Source organism: Sciurus vulgaris (assembly GCF_902686455.1).
Source record: "Sciurus vulgaris genome assembly, chromosome: 17".
NCBI classification, from domain to species: Eukaryota; Metazoa; Chordata; class Mammalia; order Rodentia; family Sciuridae; genus Sciurus; species Sciurus vulgaris.
The window spans coordinates 12,281,249-12,304,271 of record NC_136478.1 but is presented as its reverse complement, the minus strand read 5'-3'; the positions used below and the strand labels follow the sequence as shown (position 1 = coordinate 12,304,271).

The window sequence follows — 23,023 nt, the reverse complement described above, 5'->3', positions numbered from 1 at the left end:
GAGCTATAGTCATCTGTTCTGAAATGTGTATGATCATAGGTTTATCTGACTGAGACTGGGAAGCTGTGACGAAGTAATGACTAAGGATGTTGAAGGGGATATGAAGCGGGAGCAAAATGGCTCCCAGATATCCATCCACCCCTTTCATGTGAGTCTGGCTTCATGAACCCCACTCTTTGAAGTCCCCAAGACACTTAAATCTGAGTGTTTTGGTTAAAGATGAACTCTGGGGGCTGGAGTTGTGGCTCAGTGGCAGAGCGCTTGCCTGGCATGTGTGAGGCCCTGGGTTTGATCCTCAGCACCACACATACATAAATAAATAAATAAATAAAATAAAGGATACATTGACAACTAAAAAAATTTTTTTAAAAAGTTGAGATTTATCAAAAAAAAAAAAAAAAAAAAAAATTAAACTCATTACCCCCTCTTCAGGTTCTTCCAAAAGAGGAATCTGAACTTTTCATAAATGCAGGGTATCCATGAGAGGCTCAGTTCATTTGGACACATCAAAGCTGGGCTACTCACACCCCTCTGGGATGAGTTCATCTCTGGAGCTTTCCTCCTTGCTTTGGCTTGGCTCATCCTCTGTGGCCTGCACCTCTCACCATACTACAGGGGCATGCATCTCACTGCAGGTTCTACACAGAAGGGCACATAGCCAGTCTGCCACTGGGAGAGCCGCAGGAGGCAGATTACCTCCCCCAGACTAGAAGGTCACTAAGGGAAAAATAAATACTTAAACAAATTTCCATGGAACAACTGGATAATCATTGGGGAAAGACAAAATTAGATCTATACTTTAAACCATTCACCAAAATAAATGCTAAATGGATCATAGAACCAAATGTAAAAATCCTAAAAGTAGCCTTTTAATGTTTTTCAAACAGATTTTATATGTATTTTCTATATCTTTGTAGTTTTGAGTTTTAGGTGGGGATTTTTAAAAATATTTCCTAGTTTCCCCTTATTGTTAAAAATATTTTTTTTCATCTATTTGTGTATGTGTGTGTGTGTGTTCCCAACATTTTTGTTGAATACCTCATCTAAGGCTGTAGTTATTCCTATTTTGTGTGAGTTTTATATCTTTTTAATCTACCTTAGGTTGTGGGAAGTGTGATATTTCATCATCTATATAGCAGATGCCATTTTCTTCCTTGATTCCCTGGTCTCTAAAGATTTGGCTGTTTTTTCTCCATACAGTCATTTATTTAACCCCTCTTTGTCATGATGAAGGCTTCTAAAATCTGGGAATGGAGGATTATCTGTCACTGTCTCTATTCTGAAATACTGAATCAGTGTGAGGAAGCTCCTTGAGAATTTTGTGTACGATGGGGCCTATCAACTGTCAAGAGTGATATTAGGGTGGCCAGACAGAGGATCAGCCATTTCTTGGGGCTGAGGGTGCCCAGGGTCAGCTAGGTTATGTTGCAGTTACAAAATCCCCTCAAACTCCCGGTGGTTTCAAACAACTGTTTTCATCAAACCACATAATATCCATTGGCCTCTGCTCATCACAGCCACTCAGGGACCCAGGTGTACTATGGCACCATCTAGAATGGATCTCAGTGGCAGGGAAAGGGAACCTAGTGAATCACACTTGCCTGTTTAAGACTTTGCCAAGTTCACATTTCCTTAGTGCCAAACAAGGCTGTACCTCATTTTTTCAGGGGTATGTGATCTTTATCTTGAAAGAGGTGCTGTATGGGAATAAGTACACTCTACAGCACAGCAGGCTCCTTGGAGAGGTGACTTTAGCCTTATGGCCTAGGGTGGGGTGGGTGATACATACTGGCAAGCACACTGGCTACATTCCAAAGGGATGGAAGGAAGCAATTAAGTATCTTACCTGCCACGGGAACAGCTACAGTCTACCATTTAGCAGGCAAGGAGCTACCTTCTGTGACTTATTCAGTGAAGTAACATCATTCTTTGTTACCTGAGGAGAAGGATAAAATCCCAAAACTATATTTTCAAAAGTCAAATTATTCCTTTTTGAATGTGAATTAAAAATCAATGTTCCTTCTCATTACTCTTTCAGAAAAAAGAAAAAAAAAAAATAACAACCAACCAAGCAAACAACAACAACAACAAAAAACCATCTTCTGTGATGAGTCTATGCCTGGGTAACACAAAACTCTGCCCCTGAAGCTTGCTGAACCATTAGTACCAGGGGCAGCTTGGCCCTCAGCAAATACAGAATGAACTTCTTTCCTCTAGTCTGCTCCTGAGAATAATGCACCTTTCCTATTTCTGCTCCTGAGAATAGTGTAGGCTTTTTCTGGGAGTAGTTTCTCTACAGGGAGGAGCTTGTGAAGTAGGAAAAACATGTAGTATCTGCACTTGGAGGAGTCTGAATGCCATCCTTTGCTATGATTTTGACCTATTTGTAAATTAAGATAGTAATGCATATTCATGACAAAATATAATTCAAATAGGATGGGCACGGTGGCACACGCCTGTAATCCCAGTGGCTCAGGAGGCTTGAGGCAGGAGGATCAGGAGTTCAAAGCCAACTTCAGCAATGGCCTTATGATAAGCAACTCAGATCCTGTCTCTAAATAAAATACAAAATAGGGCTGGGGATGTGGTTCAGTGGTTGAGTGCCCCTGAGTTCAATCCCTCATACCCACCCCCAAATAATAATTCAAATAAACACATAAATTTATTAAGTAAGACATGGGTGGCCTCCCTGAACAGTGGCAGGGGAAGTACTGTCTGAGCTGCCTCCAATCAGGGGGCCTGCTTGCATCTGGCCTCCAGAGCAGTTATATGACAGCATAGTCTGCTTCTGGATTGGGCCCAGCAAGTGTGTCAGCTTCAGGTCTGCTTACCATTTGGCACTTCTGCTCCATTGCTAGTCCACAGAAACTCACCTGGTTTCAATCAGATGGTGGTTTTGTTTTTGCACTGTGTATCACTGCCCTGTAGCTCAGAGCAGATCTTAACTGTTGCTCTACTGTCTGGCTTCCTGTGTTCTCCCCTCCCACTCCACTTCCCTTGCTGGCCTGTCTCCCCTTACCACACCACTTCCCCTTGCCTCCTGGTCTTGCAGCAACCTTGCTCCACCCTCACCCCTTCTTCTCTGAAGCTCTCCCCCACTTCCAGCTGTGCAGTGGACACACTTGACCTCAAGGCACACACTTGCAGCCTCTCTCCTGCACCACATCCCCAGGCAGACCCTCAGTCTTTCACAACTGCACTGAGACCTTTTCTGTTTTTATCCATTCACTCAGGGGCCATGACTCTGGCCATGCACCCACAGCTGTGCCACACACTCACCTTCTATGGAACCAAAATCTCTCACAGCCTAACAGTGGACAAAACAATGACTTGTTTTTGAGATGAGGCCTCACTATGTTGCCCAGGCTGGCCCTTTGAACCCTGGACTCAGGTGATCCTCCCGCTTCAGCCTTCAGAATAGCTGGGACTGCAACTCACGCATCTGCGTAGATTTTTTGGGGGGGGATGGAAACCTGAGCTTTGCATACGCTAAGCAAGCACCCTACCACTGAGCTACCACCCAGTCCTTTAAAAAAGTTTTTGACAGGATTTTGCCAAATTGCCCAGGTTGGCCTTGAACTTGCAATCCTCCTGTCTCAGTTTCCTGAATAGCTGGGATTACAAGCTTGGTTCAGCTAATGACATTTTATTCAACAAGAACTGAAAAAGTTTATTGCCCAAGGATGTCTCTACAGGAAATATGGGCAAAATTAAAAATAATTTTTTTTTTTCATATTTGTAGATGGGCAGCATGTCTTTATTTATTTCTATGAGGTATTAAGGATTGAACCCAGTGCCTCACACATGCTAGGCAAGTGCTGTCACTGAGCTACAGCCCCAGCCCCTGGGTAAATTTTTTATAGTATGAAGAAAAATTTTCTAGTATGACGTAAAATCCAAATTTCTTAAAATAAAAATGGAATCTAACATTAAAATTTTACTTTTGGGCTGGGGATAGCTCAATGGTAGAACACTTGCCTAGTGTGTACAAGGCCCTGGGTTCCATCCCTACCCACTTAGAATAATTAAATTTTTTGTGTGGCATGTTTAAAAAAATGAACTTTTAAAGAAACACTAAGAAAACATCCACAACTTAAGACAAAGTCTTATTTCTCCAGCATAAACAGGTAGCTAAAACCCACTAAGAACTTTTACCCCAATAATAAAACAGTGAGACAAGAATGGGCAGCTTTCAGAAAGAGAAAATAAAATTATCCAATAAACTGTAAATTTGCCAAGTCTCGGTAGATTTAAAAAAAAAAAAAAAAAAAAAAAAAAGCAATGACATAATCAGGTTTTGCTACCCAGACTGGCAGTTTTAAAATTTGAGTTTGCAAGCAGGTAAAAGTAAATAAATATTTCCGTATTACTGCAATAACAAATAGGTAAAAACTTTCTGGCAGGAATAATTGGCAATGTATTATGACGTCCACTCTTTGAGCCAACAGTTCTACTTCCAGGAATATATCCTAGAGAAATTCTTACCAATGATCCAAGACAAGGACAAAGGTATTAACTGTGGAACTGTGGGTAACCTTGTCTGCTGGAAACTTCCAATGCCTATCACTGGGTGCACCAGGAAATAAATGGCAGGACAGCTACACGCTGGAGTGACAGCGATTTTCCAGTGAAGTAGATATATGTATGCTGGATGGGTCAATATGTCTAAGATATGATAACCAGTGAAAAAGCAGGTTGCATAACTGCACAAAGAGCATACACCTCTGCAAAACAGAGTTGAGTTGGCTTTTGCATAGAAGGCAATATGACCCCCTACTGAGGGAGTCAGGGAGCACTTTCACATTGTATATAGACGCACATATTTTTAATGAGCATATATTAGTCTGATAAGCAGAAAAATACAAATAACAAATCATGATTAGTAAAGCCTTTCTCATACTTTTAAAATTTCTTATAATGAATGATGCATATAATTTATCTGCCCTTATTCATACAGATAATGTATGAATTAAGTACCCATAAAGTCCATTATTATGGATAACAGGATAGAGTTTCACTTGGTCACACTTCCTTTCCAAACTGCTGCTCAGCTCCAGGCACAGCATGACACCCTAGGGATAAGAACCAGGTAACTGGGCCAAGCATGTGTTCAGAAAACCTCTAAGTCTCCTGGCTGCCACAAACAGGACCCACAGTGTTTGTAGAAATGGAAAGGAGAAAGCAGGCCCAGATGCTCAAAGAATTTGGCCACCCCTGCCAGAACAATCTCTCTCCAAAGCCTGATTCACCAACTTCAATGCTTCTTCCCAAATCTCAAGTTCACAAAAAGAGCCATGGCGTTCATCAGGGAGAAAGAGGGAGAGCTTCCACCACAGACAGCAAAGGTAAAGCAACCAGCAGGACCATGGCCTGAGGGTAGGAGAAACATTCATGACAGGTATGGGGAAGAGGCAGCGCAGGAGTCCCCACCATTCCCTTCATTCCACCCATGGGGGCAGACAACACACATGTCCTGCCCTGCCTCTCCTGAGGACATATACCTCTCTCATTTCTTCAGGGCTGGAGGCTGGTCCTAAGACCCCCAGAAAGAGAGTAGACAGGGAGGCCTTGAGTAAGTGATTGCCATCAGCAACCAGATTGCTATAAGGACAGGACAAATCATGGTTTAAAGGGGGGAAGGGAGGACTATTTCCAAAAATGCAAAATTTCAACCGTCTCCTATTATTTGCACAAATTTTTTGTCCAGTCCAAACGTAATTTAAAGTGAGGTAGGTAGCTTCTCTCCTCATGCCTTTGTCTTTGTGGTGACAGTTGAGGCCTCTGCCATGAAAGCACTCATCTCCTGGGCAGGGGCAGCCCCATGGGCCGGCACCAGTGGCTGGTAGAGCTTCTCAGTTGGCTATTTTCTCAATCTCATCCAAATCATCCGTGTCCAATCTTTCTATCTTCTTATCTGGGGGTGGAGAGGAAGAAAGATGTGAAGAGAGACCAACGTGGGGTTGCCATGGAGATGCAGCTGCATCACTCACAGGATGGTGTGGCAGGAAGAGGGAAGACACAGGACCCTGCCCAAGAATGGGCCACTCTTTGGGCCACCACAGTGCTCCTTCCTCTTAACCCCAAAGGCTTCCAGAGCCTGAGCAGGGAGCCCTGACCAACATCCAAGAGCCCAGGCCCCCCAGCCTGGCCACAGGAGAATGGTGATTAGAGTCCCTGAGCCCTGAGCCTTCCAGGTATGCTCCTTGAGGCCATCTGTCCAGCCGGATGTAAAGGGAAGGGAGGGAGCACACGTAGGGGCAAAGGCCTCTCTGGGCCAGGGAAAAACCTCCCCTTTCCCTACCTCCACCACAAAGAGGGTGCCGGGCAGGGGACCCTCTGAGGACTCACTAAAATGCTCCTGGATTCTGTTCAGGATGTTCATGCTGTGCTTGCTGTCGACCATGTTCACGGCCAGGCCCCTCTTGCCAAAGCGGCCAGTGCGCCCGATCCGGTGCAAGTAGGTCTCATTGTCCGGGTTCCCGTCCTTGTCCACAGGAAGATCAAAGTTGATGACGACAGACACTTGTTCAACATCGATACCTGCACGAAGGAGGCACACAGAGGAGTCAGGGCTGGTGACATAGCCACACGCACCCACTCTGGTGGAGAGTCTGGGGCAGGTCACCTCTGGGGTGTGAGCACAAGAGAGGACACATATGGGCCTGTAGCAGAACCCGGCAGGTGCTAAAAAATATGAAGTCAGAAGGCAAGTCTTTGCTACACACACAAGTGTCTGAAGATACAGCCAAACACCTGGAGACGCCCCGGCAAGAGCCGCTCCATCTTGAGCAGGCAGAGCCTGGTGTCTCCTTCTACTGAGGCAGGACTGCTGCCTTCTATGTAATTCCCATCACCTGATGGAAATCCCATCTCTCCTGGAAAGGATTGTCCCCACCAGCCCCAGATGGCTCCTAGAGACCATCTGAGTCTCCTGGATACAAGGACATCTCTAACAGGGCTGGGACCCTGAGCCTGGCATTCCAGGAGGTCTCTGCTCACCACGAGCACACACGTTGGTGGTCACCAGAACCTTCTCTTTGCCCTCTCGGAAGCGCTCGATCACAGCAGCCCGCTGCTCCACCATCATTTCTCCACTCAGCAGAGCCACCTGGTGGCCTTCTTTTGAGAGCTCTGCTGCCAACCAACTAGCTGTTTTGCGGGTCTGAAAGGAAAAAATAATTGTTTTAAATGAAAAGATGTGAGGGAGAAAAAAAAACAACTAAGAAACCTGCAATGGCTTATTGCCATTAAAACACACAGAAACAGCTGGGCACAGTGGTGCACACCTGTAATCCCAGTGGCTTGGGAGGCTGAGGCAAGAAGGATTGCAAGTTCAAAGCTAGCTTCAGCAAAAAGCGAGGCGCTAAGCAATTCAGTGAGACCCTGCCTCTAAATTAAAACAAAAAAAAAAATAGGGATCAGGATGTGGCTTAGTGGCCAAGTGCTCCTGAGTTCAATCCCTGGTACTTCCTCTGTCCCCCCCCCCCCCCCAAATAAAGTACAGATAAGTATGAGAAGAAACAGCTGATTCTATTTTCCATATTTTTATTGATGTGTTTCTAGATATACATAATAGTGGGGTTCATTTATTATATATTCCTATATGCCCATGACATAACAACATAATGTGGTCAAATGTATAATTTTGGGGGGATGATTTTTTTTTTTTTTTTTTTAGTGATGGCGGTACTGGGAATTGAACCCAAGACCTCACACATTGCTAGAGAAGTGCTCTATCTATCACTGAGCCAAATCCCCAGCCCTTTCAAAAAAAAAAAAAAAAAAAAAAAAAAAATTAAATTAAATTTAAAACTCAGTAAGTTTCCCAGACTGAAATTTGTGATCCCCTGCCTCTGGCTCCAAAGTAGCTGAGATTACAGGTGTTATTTTTTCATCCAGGGTGAGTGTGGATGGAGCCAAAGACCTTCATTTCTAAGTAGTCACTAACATTAATGTTTAAAAGTTATTTCATTGGATGTTATTTGGGTTTTTTTCCCAGCAACCTCTAAGAAGTAGTATCAAAGAGGAGTCAGCTGTTCACAAAGTCTTCCCCTTAGAACTCAAGAACCTGAGGAGACTATGTCTGGGGTGTGGTACAGGTGATTGTCATAGCCTTCCTTTTCAATTTCACACAGTGTGAACCTGGTCTTCCTCAGCACACAGGTGCAGCTGGCTGGGAAGGGAGCGGGGGCAGCCCTGCAGGTGCTACTCACATGGCAGAAGATCATGGCTTGAGCGATGGTGATGGCTCCATACAGGTTGCACAAGGCCTGGAACTTCTCGTCTCTGTTATTGCACAGGACGTAGTACTGCTTGATGGTGTCCAACGTCTCCTCCTCACGCTTCAGTTTGATAACATTAGGGTCTGGGACCACTTTCTGGGCAAACTTCCACACAGAGTCTTCAAAGGTGGCAGAGAAAAGCAACATCTGGCAGTTCCTGGGCAGCATCCTGCAAGGCGAGACCCAGAAACTTTAAATGGCATTCCTGGGATAGGGAGAAGAAGCAGACCCAGGGTGCCACAGAAGTGGGTTGGGATCGCACATCTCCTTTTCAACCCAGGCTGGGAAGATGGTCAGTGTTGATGTGGAAGTGGCGCACCAAACAATTACCATTTCAAATATTAGAGTAAAGAATGCAACAGAAGCAAGAGGGGCATCTGAATTTCCTCCTCACTCCAGATCTTACCTCTGGATGCGGATGCTCTGATCTTGGTGGCCCTGGGTGGCTATCATCACGTCAGCCTCATCCAGAACAAACACTTTGATCCTCTTGGGGTCAATGAACCTGAGCTTGGAGCACCAGTCCAGGACGGTCCCAGGGGTACCAATGACAATTTGCTCACTGATCTTCTGACCTCTTTCCACTGTGGAGACGAGATGCTTTCTGTGGGTATTTCATAGGCTAAGCCAGCTCTGGAAATCAGAGCCCTGCCTATCCCTCCAGGACTAGTAGAAAAAATTAATTTCAGATTTCAAACCCACCTGAGTGTTGTCTTCAAGTCTTAGTTTCTTCTAATTTGAAATGGGTAGAACGGCTTTGTGGCCAGGATTAAATTCCATACCATGGACCCTTGATAAATGTTCTACTTTCTCCTAAACTTAACACGATACAACTCTCTTTATCATTACTCTTCTTTCTTTTCTACTATGCACTCACCCATAGTTCACTCACAGTTTTTCTTTAATTGGTAGTTGTGAGTTTCAGGATCCCTGGCACAGTTTGTTGCTCCATTCTCTGGTCTTTACACATTCTATTGTGTAGCTTATTTTCCTAAAGTACAGAGCTCTTTAATTTAAAAAGTACTACATTATTCTAAACTATAGCTGGCTGGAATTGAAACTGATACAAGCATTTATCATATTTTCTAATTTATGTGCCCTCTGACCAACACTTCTACTATTAGAAATTAATCCTGCAATTACAGTTGTATGTGTGAAGTTAACATGTGCAAGAATACACACAGAACATGGTGAGTAAGATTAGATATACCCAATGTATGACACCAAAGGCGTTTAAGAACTGAGATGAAATAATCTCCAAAACATATTATTGAAAGTGAAAAAAGCCAGATGTGGTGGTACATGCCTCTATCAGCTACTTGGGAGGCTGAGGCAGGAGGACCACAGCCAGCCTTAGCATATTAGCAAGACCCTGTACCAAAATAAAAAATAAAAGGGGAAGGGGATTTATCTCAGTGGTAGAATATCCCTGCATTCAACCCCCATTACCACAAAAAGTTAGTAATTTATAGAAAATTACAGGAGAATCACAAGTTTGAAGCCACCCTGGGTAACAAAGTAAGACTGACTCAAACAGAAAAAAAGGATTGGGAGTGTAGCTCAGTGGAAGAGCACCCCTGGGTTCAATTTCCCAGCACTGCATAAGTAAATAAATAAATAAACACACACATGAACAAATACAAGAAGATATGCAAAAAATGTAAAATAATGTCATTCTTACTAATTTTATATTGGAAATATACTTTTCATAAAAATATTTATACTAATGTAGTGAATTTGCTGTTATTTTTAAATTAATAAATACCTCTAAAGTTTCTGAGTTTTAGCTTCTATCATGGCAAATAGCAATAAATACAACCTACAAAAAATAAAAATGTTTTGTATCCTCAATAGTATTGAGGAGTGTAAGAGAATAGTGAAACCAAAAAGCTTGACTGATGGTGACAAGGGAATCAAGGGAATATCTCTCATCAATTTGTTTTCTTTTTTGCGGGGGGGACGGGGGGGGTGGGTCCTGGGGAGTGATCCGGAGGTGCTGAACCATAAGCCACATCCCCAGACCTTCTTTATTTTTTATTTTGAGGCTAGCTTTGAACTTGTGAGCATCCTACCTTAGCCTCCCAAGTTGCTGGGATTACAGTAACTTGGCCACTGGGCCCAACTCTTTTGAATTTTTCTATGTAATGCCAAACTGTATTCTAAAGTGACTATACCAATGTATACTCCCTGCCAGAAGTGTGTGTAGACTTCAATTCTGTCTTTGGTGATACTTAGTATTATCAGATACTTTAATTTTTGCCCCACTTAGAGGGGCATAGGGTTTCCATTTCTTTGTTTTCCAGAAGCCCAATTTAGGCTCATCATCTTTTCATGTCTATTAGACATGTGAATTTCTTTTTGTGCAGTGGCTGTTCAATTGGGCCTCTCTTGTCCATTTTCCTAGTAGAGTAATTGTATTCTTGTTGATTTGTAGAAGTTTTACATATTCTGATACTTTCTAATGACCCATTTCCTAATGGATGTTTCAAATCCTCCTACCCTCCCCTCTTCACTTTAACCCATACTTTCTACATTATATTTTGCAGAACACACAGAAGAATTGAAGGAAGGATTTATGATTTGAGTAAGACCCTATGAACTATACATGCTATGAGTTTTCTTTTTTGGGGCTAGTACATACAGTTAATGGACTGGATTTGTCCCTAATCTACCATCCCCTCTTTACTAGGTAGATTCAGAACTATGGATGCCAAACTCAAAATTTTGAGTTCTTCTCAATGAAGAACTCAGGACTTTAGGAACTTCATGAGCTTTTAGTTTTTTAACAACTTAAAACCTTATTTTAAAACTAAAGAGGAACTCAATGTAGCTCAATGGTAGAGCACTTGCCTTGCATATGCAAGGCCCTGGGTCTGATTCCTAGGACTGGGGCAGGAGACTAGAAAGTACAGCTTACACATCAGCAAGTATTTAAATAGATTCACTCAAACCAATGCAGTTGGGCACTAGGGTGACTGATCTAAAGAAATGAATACCAACAAACAAACAAAACAAAACTGAATATGTTCATTAGCTTCAAAATCTGAATACACAGCTACCTTCCCCCATTCCTCACCGTTTAGGTCTCATTCCTCATACTCACATTTATTGCCTCGAACAGCATAAGCAAGCTTTAGTTCTGGATGAAATTTGCCCATCTGCTCAATCACTTTTCCTGTTTGAAGTGCCAACTCATATGTAGGGGAGAGGCACAGACACTGACAGAAAAATCACAAAGGACGAGTTTAGTAACAGAAAATAGGCTCCAATACAAGTATGCTATTATCATGACTTGAACAGTGCAGGGAATCACTTTCTCCCCACTTTCCAACAATGGACTGAAATCTTCAGTAGGGAGCCCTGCCATGGTGGAGGTCTTTGTAAGCCACTGCTTAAGGCTGCTGCTTCCAAATGAATTCTACTAGATTTGGGCCTAATGTGTTAATTTGTTCTGCCTGAGCCATGGCCTAGTTTGTCAGTAAAGGTCAGGGTTCTCATTAATCCTCCCACCAGATGGCACAGTCCTTCCCAGAGAAGGCAAGGGGGCCCCCAGGTTTCCAAGCCCTCACCTGAGGGTATCTATCTGCTGGTTCTACTCTGCTAAGCATGGCCAGGACAAAGGCAGCTGTTTTTCCAGTGCCAGACTGAGACTGGGCAATCAGGTTCTGTGGACTGGATTGACAAAGAACAAAAAATAAATTAGGGGAAGAGAAGAATGAAGGAACTTTGGAGGGTGTAGAGGAAAAGGGGGTAGGAGGGGGTGGGAATGGAAAAACAGTAGAATGAAACAGTATTACCCTATATATATATGTATGAATACATGAATGGTGTGAATATACATTGTGTACAACCATAGAAATGAAAAGTTGTATCCCATTTGTGTACAATGAATCAAAATATCTGTAAAATTTAAAAATATTTAAAAAATTAATTAAAAAATTAATATTGATTAAACATAATAAAGAATCAAAATGTTCTTTCTGGGTAGAAGGAATACCCTTTATGCTTCTCAATATGATCTATATCTTCTGCACTGAACACAAATTACTTTAATACATTTTTCACATGATATTAAAAAACTTAAATAGTAAAGGAAATAATGATTGTTTTAGATGGGTTGACACATACACAAATCCTCATTCTTGACTCTAGCATAGCTAAAGCGCCCTAGTTTTATATCCCAAGAGCTCCAGGGAAATCCAAAGTACAGAGCAGATCTGTGCCAGACAAATTCCCATTTTCTACTGAGCCATAATGTGCCCCCAGGTCTTGGATCTTGGCTCCTTCTGCATGTTCTCTTTTCACCTCTTTTCTTTTCAGTACTGAGGATGAAACCAGGGCCACCCACATATTAGGCAAGCACTCTTAACACTGAGCTATATTCACAGTCCTTCTATTTAAATTTTATTTTGAGACATGGTCTCAGTAAACTTTCAATTCTCCTGCCTCGGTCTCTCAAGTCACTGGGATTATAAACATGCCTGGCTATTTTTCTTTGTTAATGGGAAAAAAAAAAAAAAAAAAAAAGGCGACTTAGGCTAAGCAACATAGTAAAACCCTATTTCAAAATAAAAAATGAAAAGAACTGGAGATGTGGCTCAGTGGAAAGTGCCCCTGGGTTCATCCCCAGTACCTGCCCCCACCAAAAAAAAGAACCAAAGAAAGAAAAAAAGAAAACTAAAATGTTTGGCTAAAAATGTTGCTGTATAGAGTAGGATACTCTTTAAACTTTAATAATATATAAACTATTCCTCAACATCTTAGCGACACATACACATCTAGTGAAAATATAAAGAAACCTGAAAGGACAATGATGCACTTCAGGATGGAGCTCATTTTGGAGGGAGTGGAGAGGACATGAAGGGACAGTTAGATGGGGCATTGACTATCAACTGGACTTATGTTTTATTACTTGGCAAGGTAAGGCTATCTTAGTTGGCTAAGGCTCTTGGTATTCTTCCTAATTCCTTTGTTAATGTCGAAAAATTTTAAATAATTTTTAAAAACCCAAGTTTAGCTGGACATGTGGCACACATCTGTAATCCCAGCAACTCAGGAGGCTGAAGCAGAAGGATTACAAGTTCAAGGTCAGCTTCAGCAATCAGCAAGACCCTGTCTCAAAAAAAAAAAAAAAAAAAAAAAAAAAAAAAAAAAAGTGGGGGGGCTGGGGATATAGCTCAGAGGTAGAACACCCCTGGATTCAATTCCCTATAACAACCACCACCATCCCAAATTTTAAAACTGTATAAAATAAAGCACTATCAGTTTCTACTGGTAAATGGGAAAGACAGGAACTGTGCCTAAATCCATGTTTCTCTCTGTACTTGCCCAAGCTTTTTTCCAAAAGAAACATGTTGCCCCAAACTATCCATTTTGTATTCAGAAACAATAACAGCTGTGTGGGCAACATTTCAGTTAAACCAGCTTGGGAAGAGGTGCCTTGGGTCTGCACTCACGGTTCAGCAAGCATCATGGGTAATGCATTCTCTTGTATCTTGGATGGTCGATTGAAGCCCATGGCATAGACTCCCTGGAGAAGCTGTGGTTTCCTAGGAAGAAAGGCAGAGACAGGATGGGTTTCAAGTAGTTGAAGCTGTTTTAGAGGCCTATAATCTTATCTTTTCCTACATCTAGCAAGGAATAATACCTTCTACCTCTATAAGACATATTTTGATGCCTTAAAAAACACTATTCAAAAATCAATTCAAACCACCATCTTTCCCTACCAAATCTTTTTAAAATATATTTTAAAATTTGTTCTAATTGTATTAAATCTTAATCTGCAACTATTATACAATTCATAAAATAAAAAGACTAATTTCCTTTCTTGGAGAAATTCAAGCTTTTAGCAGACCCATAAATCCGACTGGTTTTGGATGACAAGTGTTCCCTGGATACAGCAATAGTATTTACTAATTCATAGCATAATAAATTATAAAAGAAATGTCTAAAAATAAACACTACTTGCTACATTGCTAAGATGTAGAAATCTTCTCAGAGAATGGATTTCAGTTTTTATTTGTTGGTGCACATGTTAAAAAAATTGAGCCATAAGGGCTGGGGATGTAGCTCACAGATGGGAGTGCTTGTCTAGCATTGTGAGGTCCTGGATTCAATCCCTAGCACTGCAGAAAAATTAAAAAATTAAATCACAGTCCTTTTGTATTCCATTGTCCTTCCAAAGCCAGCTATGCAAATACAATGGACAACCAAGAGGTAAGAATATTGATTAAGTCAGTTTCTAATAGCTAATGTTGAACAGATAGGTAAGTTCAGTTATCAGACTGAATTTTACAAATGCTTAGACTTTAATTATGTTTAGTCAAAATCAAAAATAAAAAAGCACCAACTTCTTATATAAGTACCTACACAAAAGATATAAACTAAAACTATACTTACATTGTATTTACAATGAGCTCTGTGTTATCTGTAAATCGACAGGATGTTTAACAAAAACCACATGAGACTGTTTCTGAAGAAAAGTCAAACCACATCAAGACTTCTGTTCTCTAAGCCCTCCCTGGAGGCTAATAGGCTCTCTAAAAGGCAAATGCTGCCACATATTGGTTCTGAGACATGAAGAACTTTTACAAAACATTTGGTGTTTTCTGTTTGGGGGGGGGGGGGGGGAAGCAGCTTCTAATTTAGTTATCAAAGAACAAAGTCACCACCTAATTGGGATTCACATAATTCAACGGCTTTCAGTGGATCATTATTTTTCTTTTATTTTGCAGATTATTTCAAATCTTTTAGGTATAAAACAGTCCAAATGTTGGGAATGGTGCCATACACCTGTAATCCCAGAAACTTGAGAGGCTGATGCAGGAGGATCCCAAGTTGGAGGCCAGTCTCAGCAACTTAGCAAGGCCCTAAGTAACTTAGTGAGACCCTGTCTCAAAATAAAAAATTAAAAGGGCTGAGGATATAGCTCACTGGTAAAGCCCCCATGGGTTTAATCCCCAGTACCAAAACAAAACAAAAAAACAGCCCAAGGACATTAGGTGACCTATGTTCTGTCCTTTGCTTCCTCTGACTTCCAACAATTAAATCAGAATGAACTTGTTATTTTTTTTTTAATTTTGGTACTGAGGATTGAATAAAGGGGTGCTTTGCTACTGAGCTACATCCCCAGCGCTTTTAATTTTTTATTTTCAGACAGGGTCTCACAAACTTGATAAGGCTGGGAGAAGTCTAATTTCTTGAAAACCTTAAAAGTTATAGTTTAAAAAAACCTGTTCTTCACAATTACTTCATGTTATGGTCTAGACCTGGGACGTCCCCCAGTCTTGTGTTTTGAGGACTTGGCCCCGAATGCAGGAAAGTCCAGAGGTAGGGCTTTTTTAGGAAACTGTTGAATGAAGAGGGCTCTAACCTTACTGGAGGATTACATTTGATGGGTTAATAATGTTAATGGACTACTGGGAGATGATGAAACTGTTGGCAGATGGGACATAGTGGGAAGGAGTAAGCCACCAGGGAGTACGTCCTTGGGAAATATATATTATCAGTGATTCCTTCCATTCTCCTTTTCTCTCTGGTTCCTGTTGCCCTGAGCTGAGCAGCTTTCCTCCTCCCTTTTACCATGATGCTGTCTTACCTCAGGCCCAAAGCAATGAAGCCAGTCAAACATGGACTGAAACCTCAGAAACTGTGAGCCAAAATAAATTTTTCTTCCTCAAAGTTATTATTTTCAGGTATTTGTCATAGTGACAAAAAGCTGACTAACACATTTCATTAACAACTAGTTAGCTCTTATTTTCAATGTGTCTTACTCAGTGGTAATAGGCAGCAGGAATTTGGCCTCTATTTGCCCATAGGGGCTCACTAGATTTTTCTGAACAAAGGCAAATAATCCATTTATTCCACCACATTCTTATTCACCAGCTCTTTTCTGTCTATGATTTGGATGCTGGCAGACAGAAAGAATGGTAGGTATGTGATGTACTCCTCGAAAAAACCTGCACAGTAGCATGTACATGAAGCAATCATCCATAAATACCATTCTACTAACTTACCAAAGAAAACAAAGCATGTGGAATGACTCTCATGATTCTCTGCCTTTTAAAATAATGACATTAAAAGGCTTTCTTGCTAAGAAAGAAACAGGGTTGATTCTGGATTTTTCTTAAAATCTAGAACTGATAAAAGTTGCTTTCTGCTCTAGGTTCTAAGAATCCAGGCTCTTTTCACGAACTTTCTAAACACGGATAAACTGTTCTTAAGACCATAAACCCTACAATCTAACAAAAGCGCTTACCTAATAAGAAATGTTCCTGATATCCAGAAATCACCTGTCAGCCAATATTTTATTGAAAGTTCTAAGAGCATAAAAGAAAAAAGACTTTCAGCTATGATGAATAAATTTGTGGCATTTAAAATCTCTACCAAGAAAGTCAGGCCCAGAGGTGCACACCTTTAATACCAGCTTTCCCGGAGGCTGAGATGGGAGGCTCCCTTGAGCCAAGGACATGGAGGTCAGCCTGGGCCACACAAGAAACGGTCTTGAAAAAATCTCAACCAAGAGAACTGGGTAGCCAAGAAAGGGGTGGGAGACCATCACTGTAAACTTGTTCATACTTTTTCACTTTTGAATCGTGCATTATTACCTACTCAGAGAAGTAAATACATTAAAAAATTTTAAAGAAAAGGAAAAAGTAAAATTCCCACAAGAACCTCTTAGGTACTAGGTACTAGTTTTATAGGGGAGTAGCGGGGAAGGAAAAGCTGTTCAAAGCAATAAATACTCACAGTCGAAGCTCTTCAAAAGACTTCACTGAGTAGAGCGGGGAGTTGGGATCCCGCTGCAGGACTTCCACTTGGTTAGTGTTATCCACAAGGTTGCTTCGGATCAGCTTGTTGAGTAAAGACTGGGCAGCTCTGTCCTCTGTCAGGAAGAAACCAGCAGATTTTCTCCATACTCACCAGTCAAACCCCACCCTTCTAAGAGCCCATTCTCCCCCTCTGCTCCAGCAGCTGGGCAACCAAGCATGGCTGGAAAAAAACACTCACACTGACAAGTCTCCTTTTTTTTGGTACCAGGGACTGAACCCAAAGGCACTTAACCACTGAGCCACATCCCCACCCCACCCCCTTTAGTTAAATTTTTTTTCAGTTACAGATGGACACAATACTTTTATTTTATTTATATGGTGCTAAAGATCAAACCCAGTGCCTCACATATGCTAGGCAAGTGCTCTATCACTGAGCCACAACCCAGCCCTTTTGTATTTTGAGACAGGGTCTTGCTAAGTTGCTGAGGCTGGCTTTGAACTTGTGATCTTCCTGCCTCGGCCTCTCAAATTCCTGGGATCACAGGTGTGCAACAACATGTCCAGCAAGTCTGTTTCCATTGTCCACTCATTCATTCTTCTTCTCAAAGATTCAGTTATAACTACTCTTTTCTCAAACTTTTAACCTCTCCACATTCTCATGACCACAACTACACATCCACCCACATCTGCACACCTATCCTCCACCTCCCATCCTATACCTAGATAAGCCTGTGCCCTTAAGGCTAAGCCTTTGCTTGTCTGAAAGTTCCTATTCCTTCCTGCCCACAAGGATATTTCTCACCATTTTCTCTTGCATTTCACTTTTCCCCTCTACTGGACCATTCCTAGGAGCATGTGAACCTGTTTTAACATCTGTGTTCATAAATGTGTTTCCTCCTTTACCCCACATTCCCATCAACTATTGTCCCAGTTTACTACTCCAGTTTCTGGAACATTCCATAAAAGAGTTGTCTATATTGATTTTACTTTCTCGCCCTCCCCTCTATTCAATGTACACTGATTGGTTTTTTTTTTTTAAAAACCTCCCCACTTGACCTCAATAGTTCTTGGAAAGTTCAACAATGATTTCCACACTGAAATCAATTTAATGGTCAATTTCTATTTTCTTTTTTTCTTTCTTTCTTTTTTTTTTTTTTGAGACAGGCTCTCTTGCCATGTAGTCCAGGCTGACCTCAAACTCACAGACTGAAGTGATCCTTCTGCCTCAGCCTCCCTAGTAGCTGGGACTACAGAAAGGTAGTACCACCCACAGCTCCAGTTCTTCTTTTAATCACCTTATTACCTACAGGTGACACCCTACTTTTGAAACACTTCTCTGGCTTCCAGGACATCATGCTCTTGATGCTCTTGATTCTCACTCTATCTCACTGACTGCTCCTTCTCAATCTCCTTTGCTGGGTCTTCCTCTTCAACTTGATCTCATAACTCAGCCTCTGACTCCAGGAAGGCAAGCACCAGTTCATCTTCCATCTCTTGCCATAGGGCTTCAAAAAGTAGTTACCTTTCTCTTCTTCATCTGTCTTCTCTGCAGTGGTACTGGTTTTGATAACACCTACACAAGAAAACGCTCATCACTAGAAAGGCAAATATTAAACTTAAAAGATGGGACAACAGAAACACTAAAACTTATTTAAGTGACCAAATAAAATAGCTGGCCTTTCTTTATGTTTAATGGATTTTATATCCAGGAATTCTTTAAGTGTACAAGAAATTTTTAATACCTAAAAATTCAAGCTAACTTAGTGACCAGAGTATATCACTTCTGACTTATACTAAGTTAATGCTAATATAATATAGCTTTATATTAGCAAACACAATCCATCAATTTTTACCTTTTAGACTGGCAAAATTCTAAAAGTTTGATGAAACACTGTTATGGTGACAGGGCAAAAAAGGGAGAGAGAATCTAAATTTGTATTTGCTTTATATAAAGAACCTGTGAAGAATATTAAAAATCCAGAACAGTGGTTACTTATGGGATGGGACATATTATGGGTACAACTGTGTCCTCTCAAAATTCATATGCTCAGGTCCTAACCTCTAGTGCCTCCTAATGAGACCTTATTTGGAGATGGGGGTCACTGAGGATGTAAAAAGTTAAGCTAAGGTTATTAAAGTGTGCCCTAATCCAATAAAAATAATTTCTTATAAAAGGGAAACTTAGGGCTGGGATACAGCTCAGTAGCAGAGCACTTGACTAGCCTGCTTGTGGCCCTCGATTCAATCTCCAGTACTGACAAAGGGGGCAGGTGTGTGGTACTTGGACATGAGACACAAAGAGAATGCCAGGTGAAGACAAAGGCAGAAATGGGGTGATGCTGTTATAATCCAAGGAACATCAAAGTCTGTAAGCACACCACCAGAATGCTGAGAGGTGATGGAACAGGGTCTTCCTCATAGTCCTTGGAAGAAACCAACCTTGCTGACACCTTGATCTTGGAATTCCAGTTTCCCAAACTGTGAGACAATAAACTGGTGTGGGTTAAGCCACCCAGCTTTGTGATGCCTTGTTAGGGCAGGCCCAGAAAATAAACACACGTGGCAGAATGAGCAGGGTAAATATTGGAGCAGCATGGGAAGGACGCCTAACATACTTCTATACTTCTTGAATTTTAAACTGGACATACTTTCAAAAAGTTAAAAACTGATATACTCCCCTTCAGTAATGAACCCTAATTTAGGGCTCTCAATTCCAGCATCCTCATTTGCCAAACATTACAATGAAGGAAAGAGCCATGGCTTGCTATAGATGTGAGTGTACATGTGTCACTTGTACCCAGCCTATGGTTACTAATGACTCACCATTGGTATCTGGTTTGACCTTCTCTTCCTTGATCTGTAAACTGCTCATCTGAATAGGAATAAAAAGAAACAGAGTAAGCAAATGACCTAAGCAAAGGAAGGCCTCTGGACAAAAGAGAATCTCTCTAGTGAAAGTTTGGCAAGAACTACTGCAGAACTATATTCAGGGAGCTGGTCTGTTCTGCTCAATGCAGAATTGCTGAAAGTACTGGCAAAAATGTTCATATATCTTCAATAGCCTTGGGAAAGGAAGGATAGCTGGACATGGTGATGCAAGCAAATATTCCTAAAAACTTGGGAGCGTGAGGCAAGACAAGCATTAGTTCAAGACCAGCCTGGGTAACTTAATGAGACCCTGCCTCAAAATAAAAAATAAAAGGACTGGTGATGTAGCTCGGTGGTAGAGTGCTTGCCTAGCATGCATGAGTCCCTGGGTCCATTCTTCAGTACCATAATAAAGAATAAAAAAAGAAAGGAAAAGGGAAAAAAAAAAAAAAAACACAAAACCTTAAGCACTGAGTCTACAACAGGCATATGGGACAACACTTTATGCATGTTATTACTATTAGTTGCTGGAGGAATTAAGCACATCCTACAGACTTCACTGGCAGAGGACTCTTAGAAGACTGTACCTGATTTCCTCTGGACTTTGCCTCTGGAGCCTTTTCCTTTTGCTAATTTTACTTCCTATCTTTTCATTGAAATAAATCATAGCTGAAAGTATAAGTATATACTGAATATACCTATGAGTCATCCTAGCAAATCATCAAACCTGGAAACTTCAGGAGACTCTTATGAGATGCTTACCAAGATGTCACCTTTCCTCAAATTCAGAACATTCAATCAGAATTCACCATTCACTATATCAAATCTATCCTTCCTCCTACTTTCTCATTCCTGTTACTAGCGCTTTATTAACAGTGCCTATGAGATCCAGGTTGAACACAGTAAGCTTTGATACTGTTTCCCTTCTCTTTTTTTCCTATTATGTTAGCAAATCCTGCTTAGCTTACCTCCATGGTATTTCTTTTCTTTTTTTTTTTTTCAAATATTTTTTAGTTGTCAATGGACCTTTATTTTACTTATATGTGAGAATCGAACCCAGTGCGTCGTACATGCTAGGCAAGTACTCTACCACTGAGCCACAACCCCAGCCCCATGGTATTTTTTGATTCTGTCACCTCATCTTCACTTCCATGGCTCAACATACACCCTCTACTTCTAAGTTATCAGAATAACTTCCCCACTGATCTCCTTTCCTCTATGCATCATTTCTTCTACCATACTCTGTTCCCTGCAGTCCAATATATCTTGCCAACCCTCAGATATATTTGTCAGTATCCTTTTATAAAAAATCTCAACATGTATCCCATTTGTTTACAATAAAAATAAATTTTAAAAAAATCCCCAAATCCACCAAATAAAGCTTTTTTCCTCTTTGAGTTCTTAGTTAAGTTCCAAATAAGACTCCCTGCAATATTTTCTATACTGCCTCTACCTCAACCTAATAACCTAAGCTGCAGCAAAAATTAGTTCTGATTCTTGTATCGTAGGCGAGTCCAACACTTTGGTGCATTTTCTCCTCCTAAAATGCCTTTTACTTCCACCCTGTCAAACCTGATTCATTCTCTAATAAACAATTCACATAAAGCACACCTGATTTTTCTACTCACTGCTCAGAGCTCATTTATCATATTATCCTTGGCACTTTCACAGCATTTCTCTCATTCTAGACTATGAAGATGCTTCCTATACTCCACTGGGCTTCCTCCATTTCAAATACCTGCTGACAAATCCTTCCACAGCAATAAAGATGGCTGGAGAAAAAAAAATGCAATTTAAGCATTAAAAAGTTATATAAGGCTTGTCAGGTATGCCTATAATTCCAAGAACTCAGGAGGTCAACGCAGGAGGATAGCAAGTTCAAGTCTTGCCCCAGTAACTTAGCCAGACCCTGTCTCAAGATAAAAAATAAAAAAGGATGAGGGGGCTGGGGAGATAGCTCAGTGGTGGAGTGCTTGCCTTGCAAGCACAAGGCCCTGGGTTTGATCCCCAGCACCCAAAACAACAACAACAACAAAAAAAGGATGAGGAATGTGGCACAGTGGTTAAGCACCCCTGGTACTACTACTACTAATAGTAAGTGAAAATTTTAAAAACTGAGGATAGGCCAGGTGCAGTGGCGCAAGTCTGTAATCCCAGCAACTCGGGAGGCTGAGGCAGGAGGATTGGGAGTTCAAAGCCAGCCTCACCAACTTAGAGAGGCCCTAACCAACTTAGCAAGACCTGGTCACTAAATAAAACATGAAAAAGGGCTGCGGATGTGGCTCAGTGGTTAAGCACTCCTGGGTTCAATCCTTAGTCTCCCCCTCACCAAAGAAAAGACCAATATATGAAACTAAATGTCACTTTAGACATCAGAGAAACAATTTGTAAGTGCCTTCCTACAACATCTGCAATTGACTGAAACATTAAATCTAAACCTGACTCTGTTACTCTGCTACAAACTGCCAAACATGTTAAACGTGGATCCAAGAATAGTTAAATATAAAATAGCCCAAGATCACTAAAAGAAAAAAAAAGAGAGAGAGAGAGAGAGAGAGAGAGAGAGAGAGAGAGAAGAAAAACCTGTCACATAACACAAGGAGGAAAAAAATCAGCATCTGCATTTGCCTTTCCTTATAATCTTAAGGACAAAAGGTGCAAGTACAGGAAACCAGGCCACATAGCAAGCGCTGATTTACCACAGGATAAAGACTTTAACCCAGATAAAGATGCAAAACTCGATACCAGTGTCTTCCTAGGAGCAAACGCGACTAAGAGATTGCCCATGGCGAACTCCAGGAGCGTGCTGGGCACAGGCCTGCCCAACTCGGGGCGCTTCCTGGGCTCGAAACAGAATCCACTGGGACCCCTGCCGCATTCTCCCCGCCTAAAGCCACTGACCGATTTGACAGCCGCCTCCTGTTCGTCCACCGCTAGGGCCCACGAGTCGGTGGCCATGGTCCTGGAGGAGGGAGAATAACTTGTGGAAACCTGCACAGCACAGCGCGCCAATATCACTCTCCAGCCCTCAGTCGGCGCGGGATGCCACTCACGCGGACCGGAAGTGGCGGAGCGCGAAAGTTACGTCAGTTCCTGTCATGC

General features: G+C 41.5%; 1 protein-coding gene across 2 annotated transcripts; it reads right to left on the bottom strand.

The window, feature by feature from the left end:
- Positions 1-2,286: 2,286 nt before the first annotated feature.
- On the bottom strand, positions 2,287-23,017 carry LOC306647829 (ATP-dependent RNA helicase DDX19A). Of its 2 annotated transcripts, XM_079117369.1 has the most exons (12): positions 22,823-23,017; positions 19,877-19,925; positions 18,576-18,626; positions 17,031-17,166; positions 13,739-13,831; positions 11,852-11,954; positions 11,386-11,500; positions 8,689-8,866; positions 8,214-8,451; positions 7,000-7,162; positions 6,349-6,540; positions 2,287-5,914 (listed from the first exon to the last, which is right to left on the bottom strand). In XM_079117369.1, exons 1-12 carry the CDS (start codon positions 22,877-22,879, stop codon positions 5,853-5,855), a joined length of 1,437 nt encoding a protein of 478 aa, XP_078973495.1. In that variant the 5' UTR covers positions 22,880-23,017; the 3' UTR covers positions 2,287-5,852. The 2 variants fall into 2 exon arrangements, with proteins under 2 accessions (XP_078973495.1, XP_078973496.1); XM_079117370.1 differs by lacking the exons at positions 18,576-18,626; positions 19,877-19,925; positions 22,823-23,017 and adding an exon at positions 16,540-16,600 and having other exon boundaries at positions 17,031-17,077.
- Between the last annotated feature and the right edge of the window lie 6 nt (positions 23,018-23,023).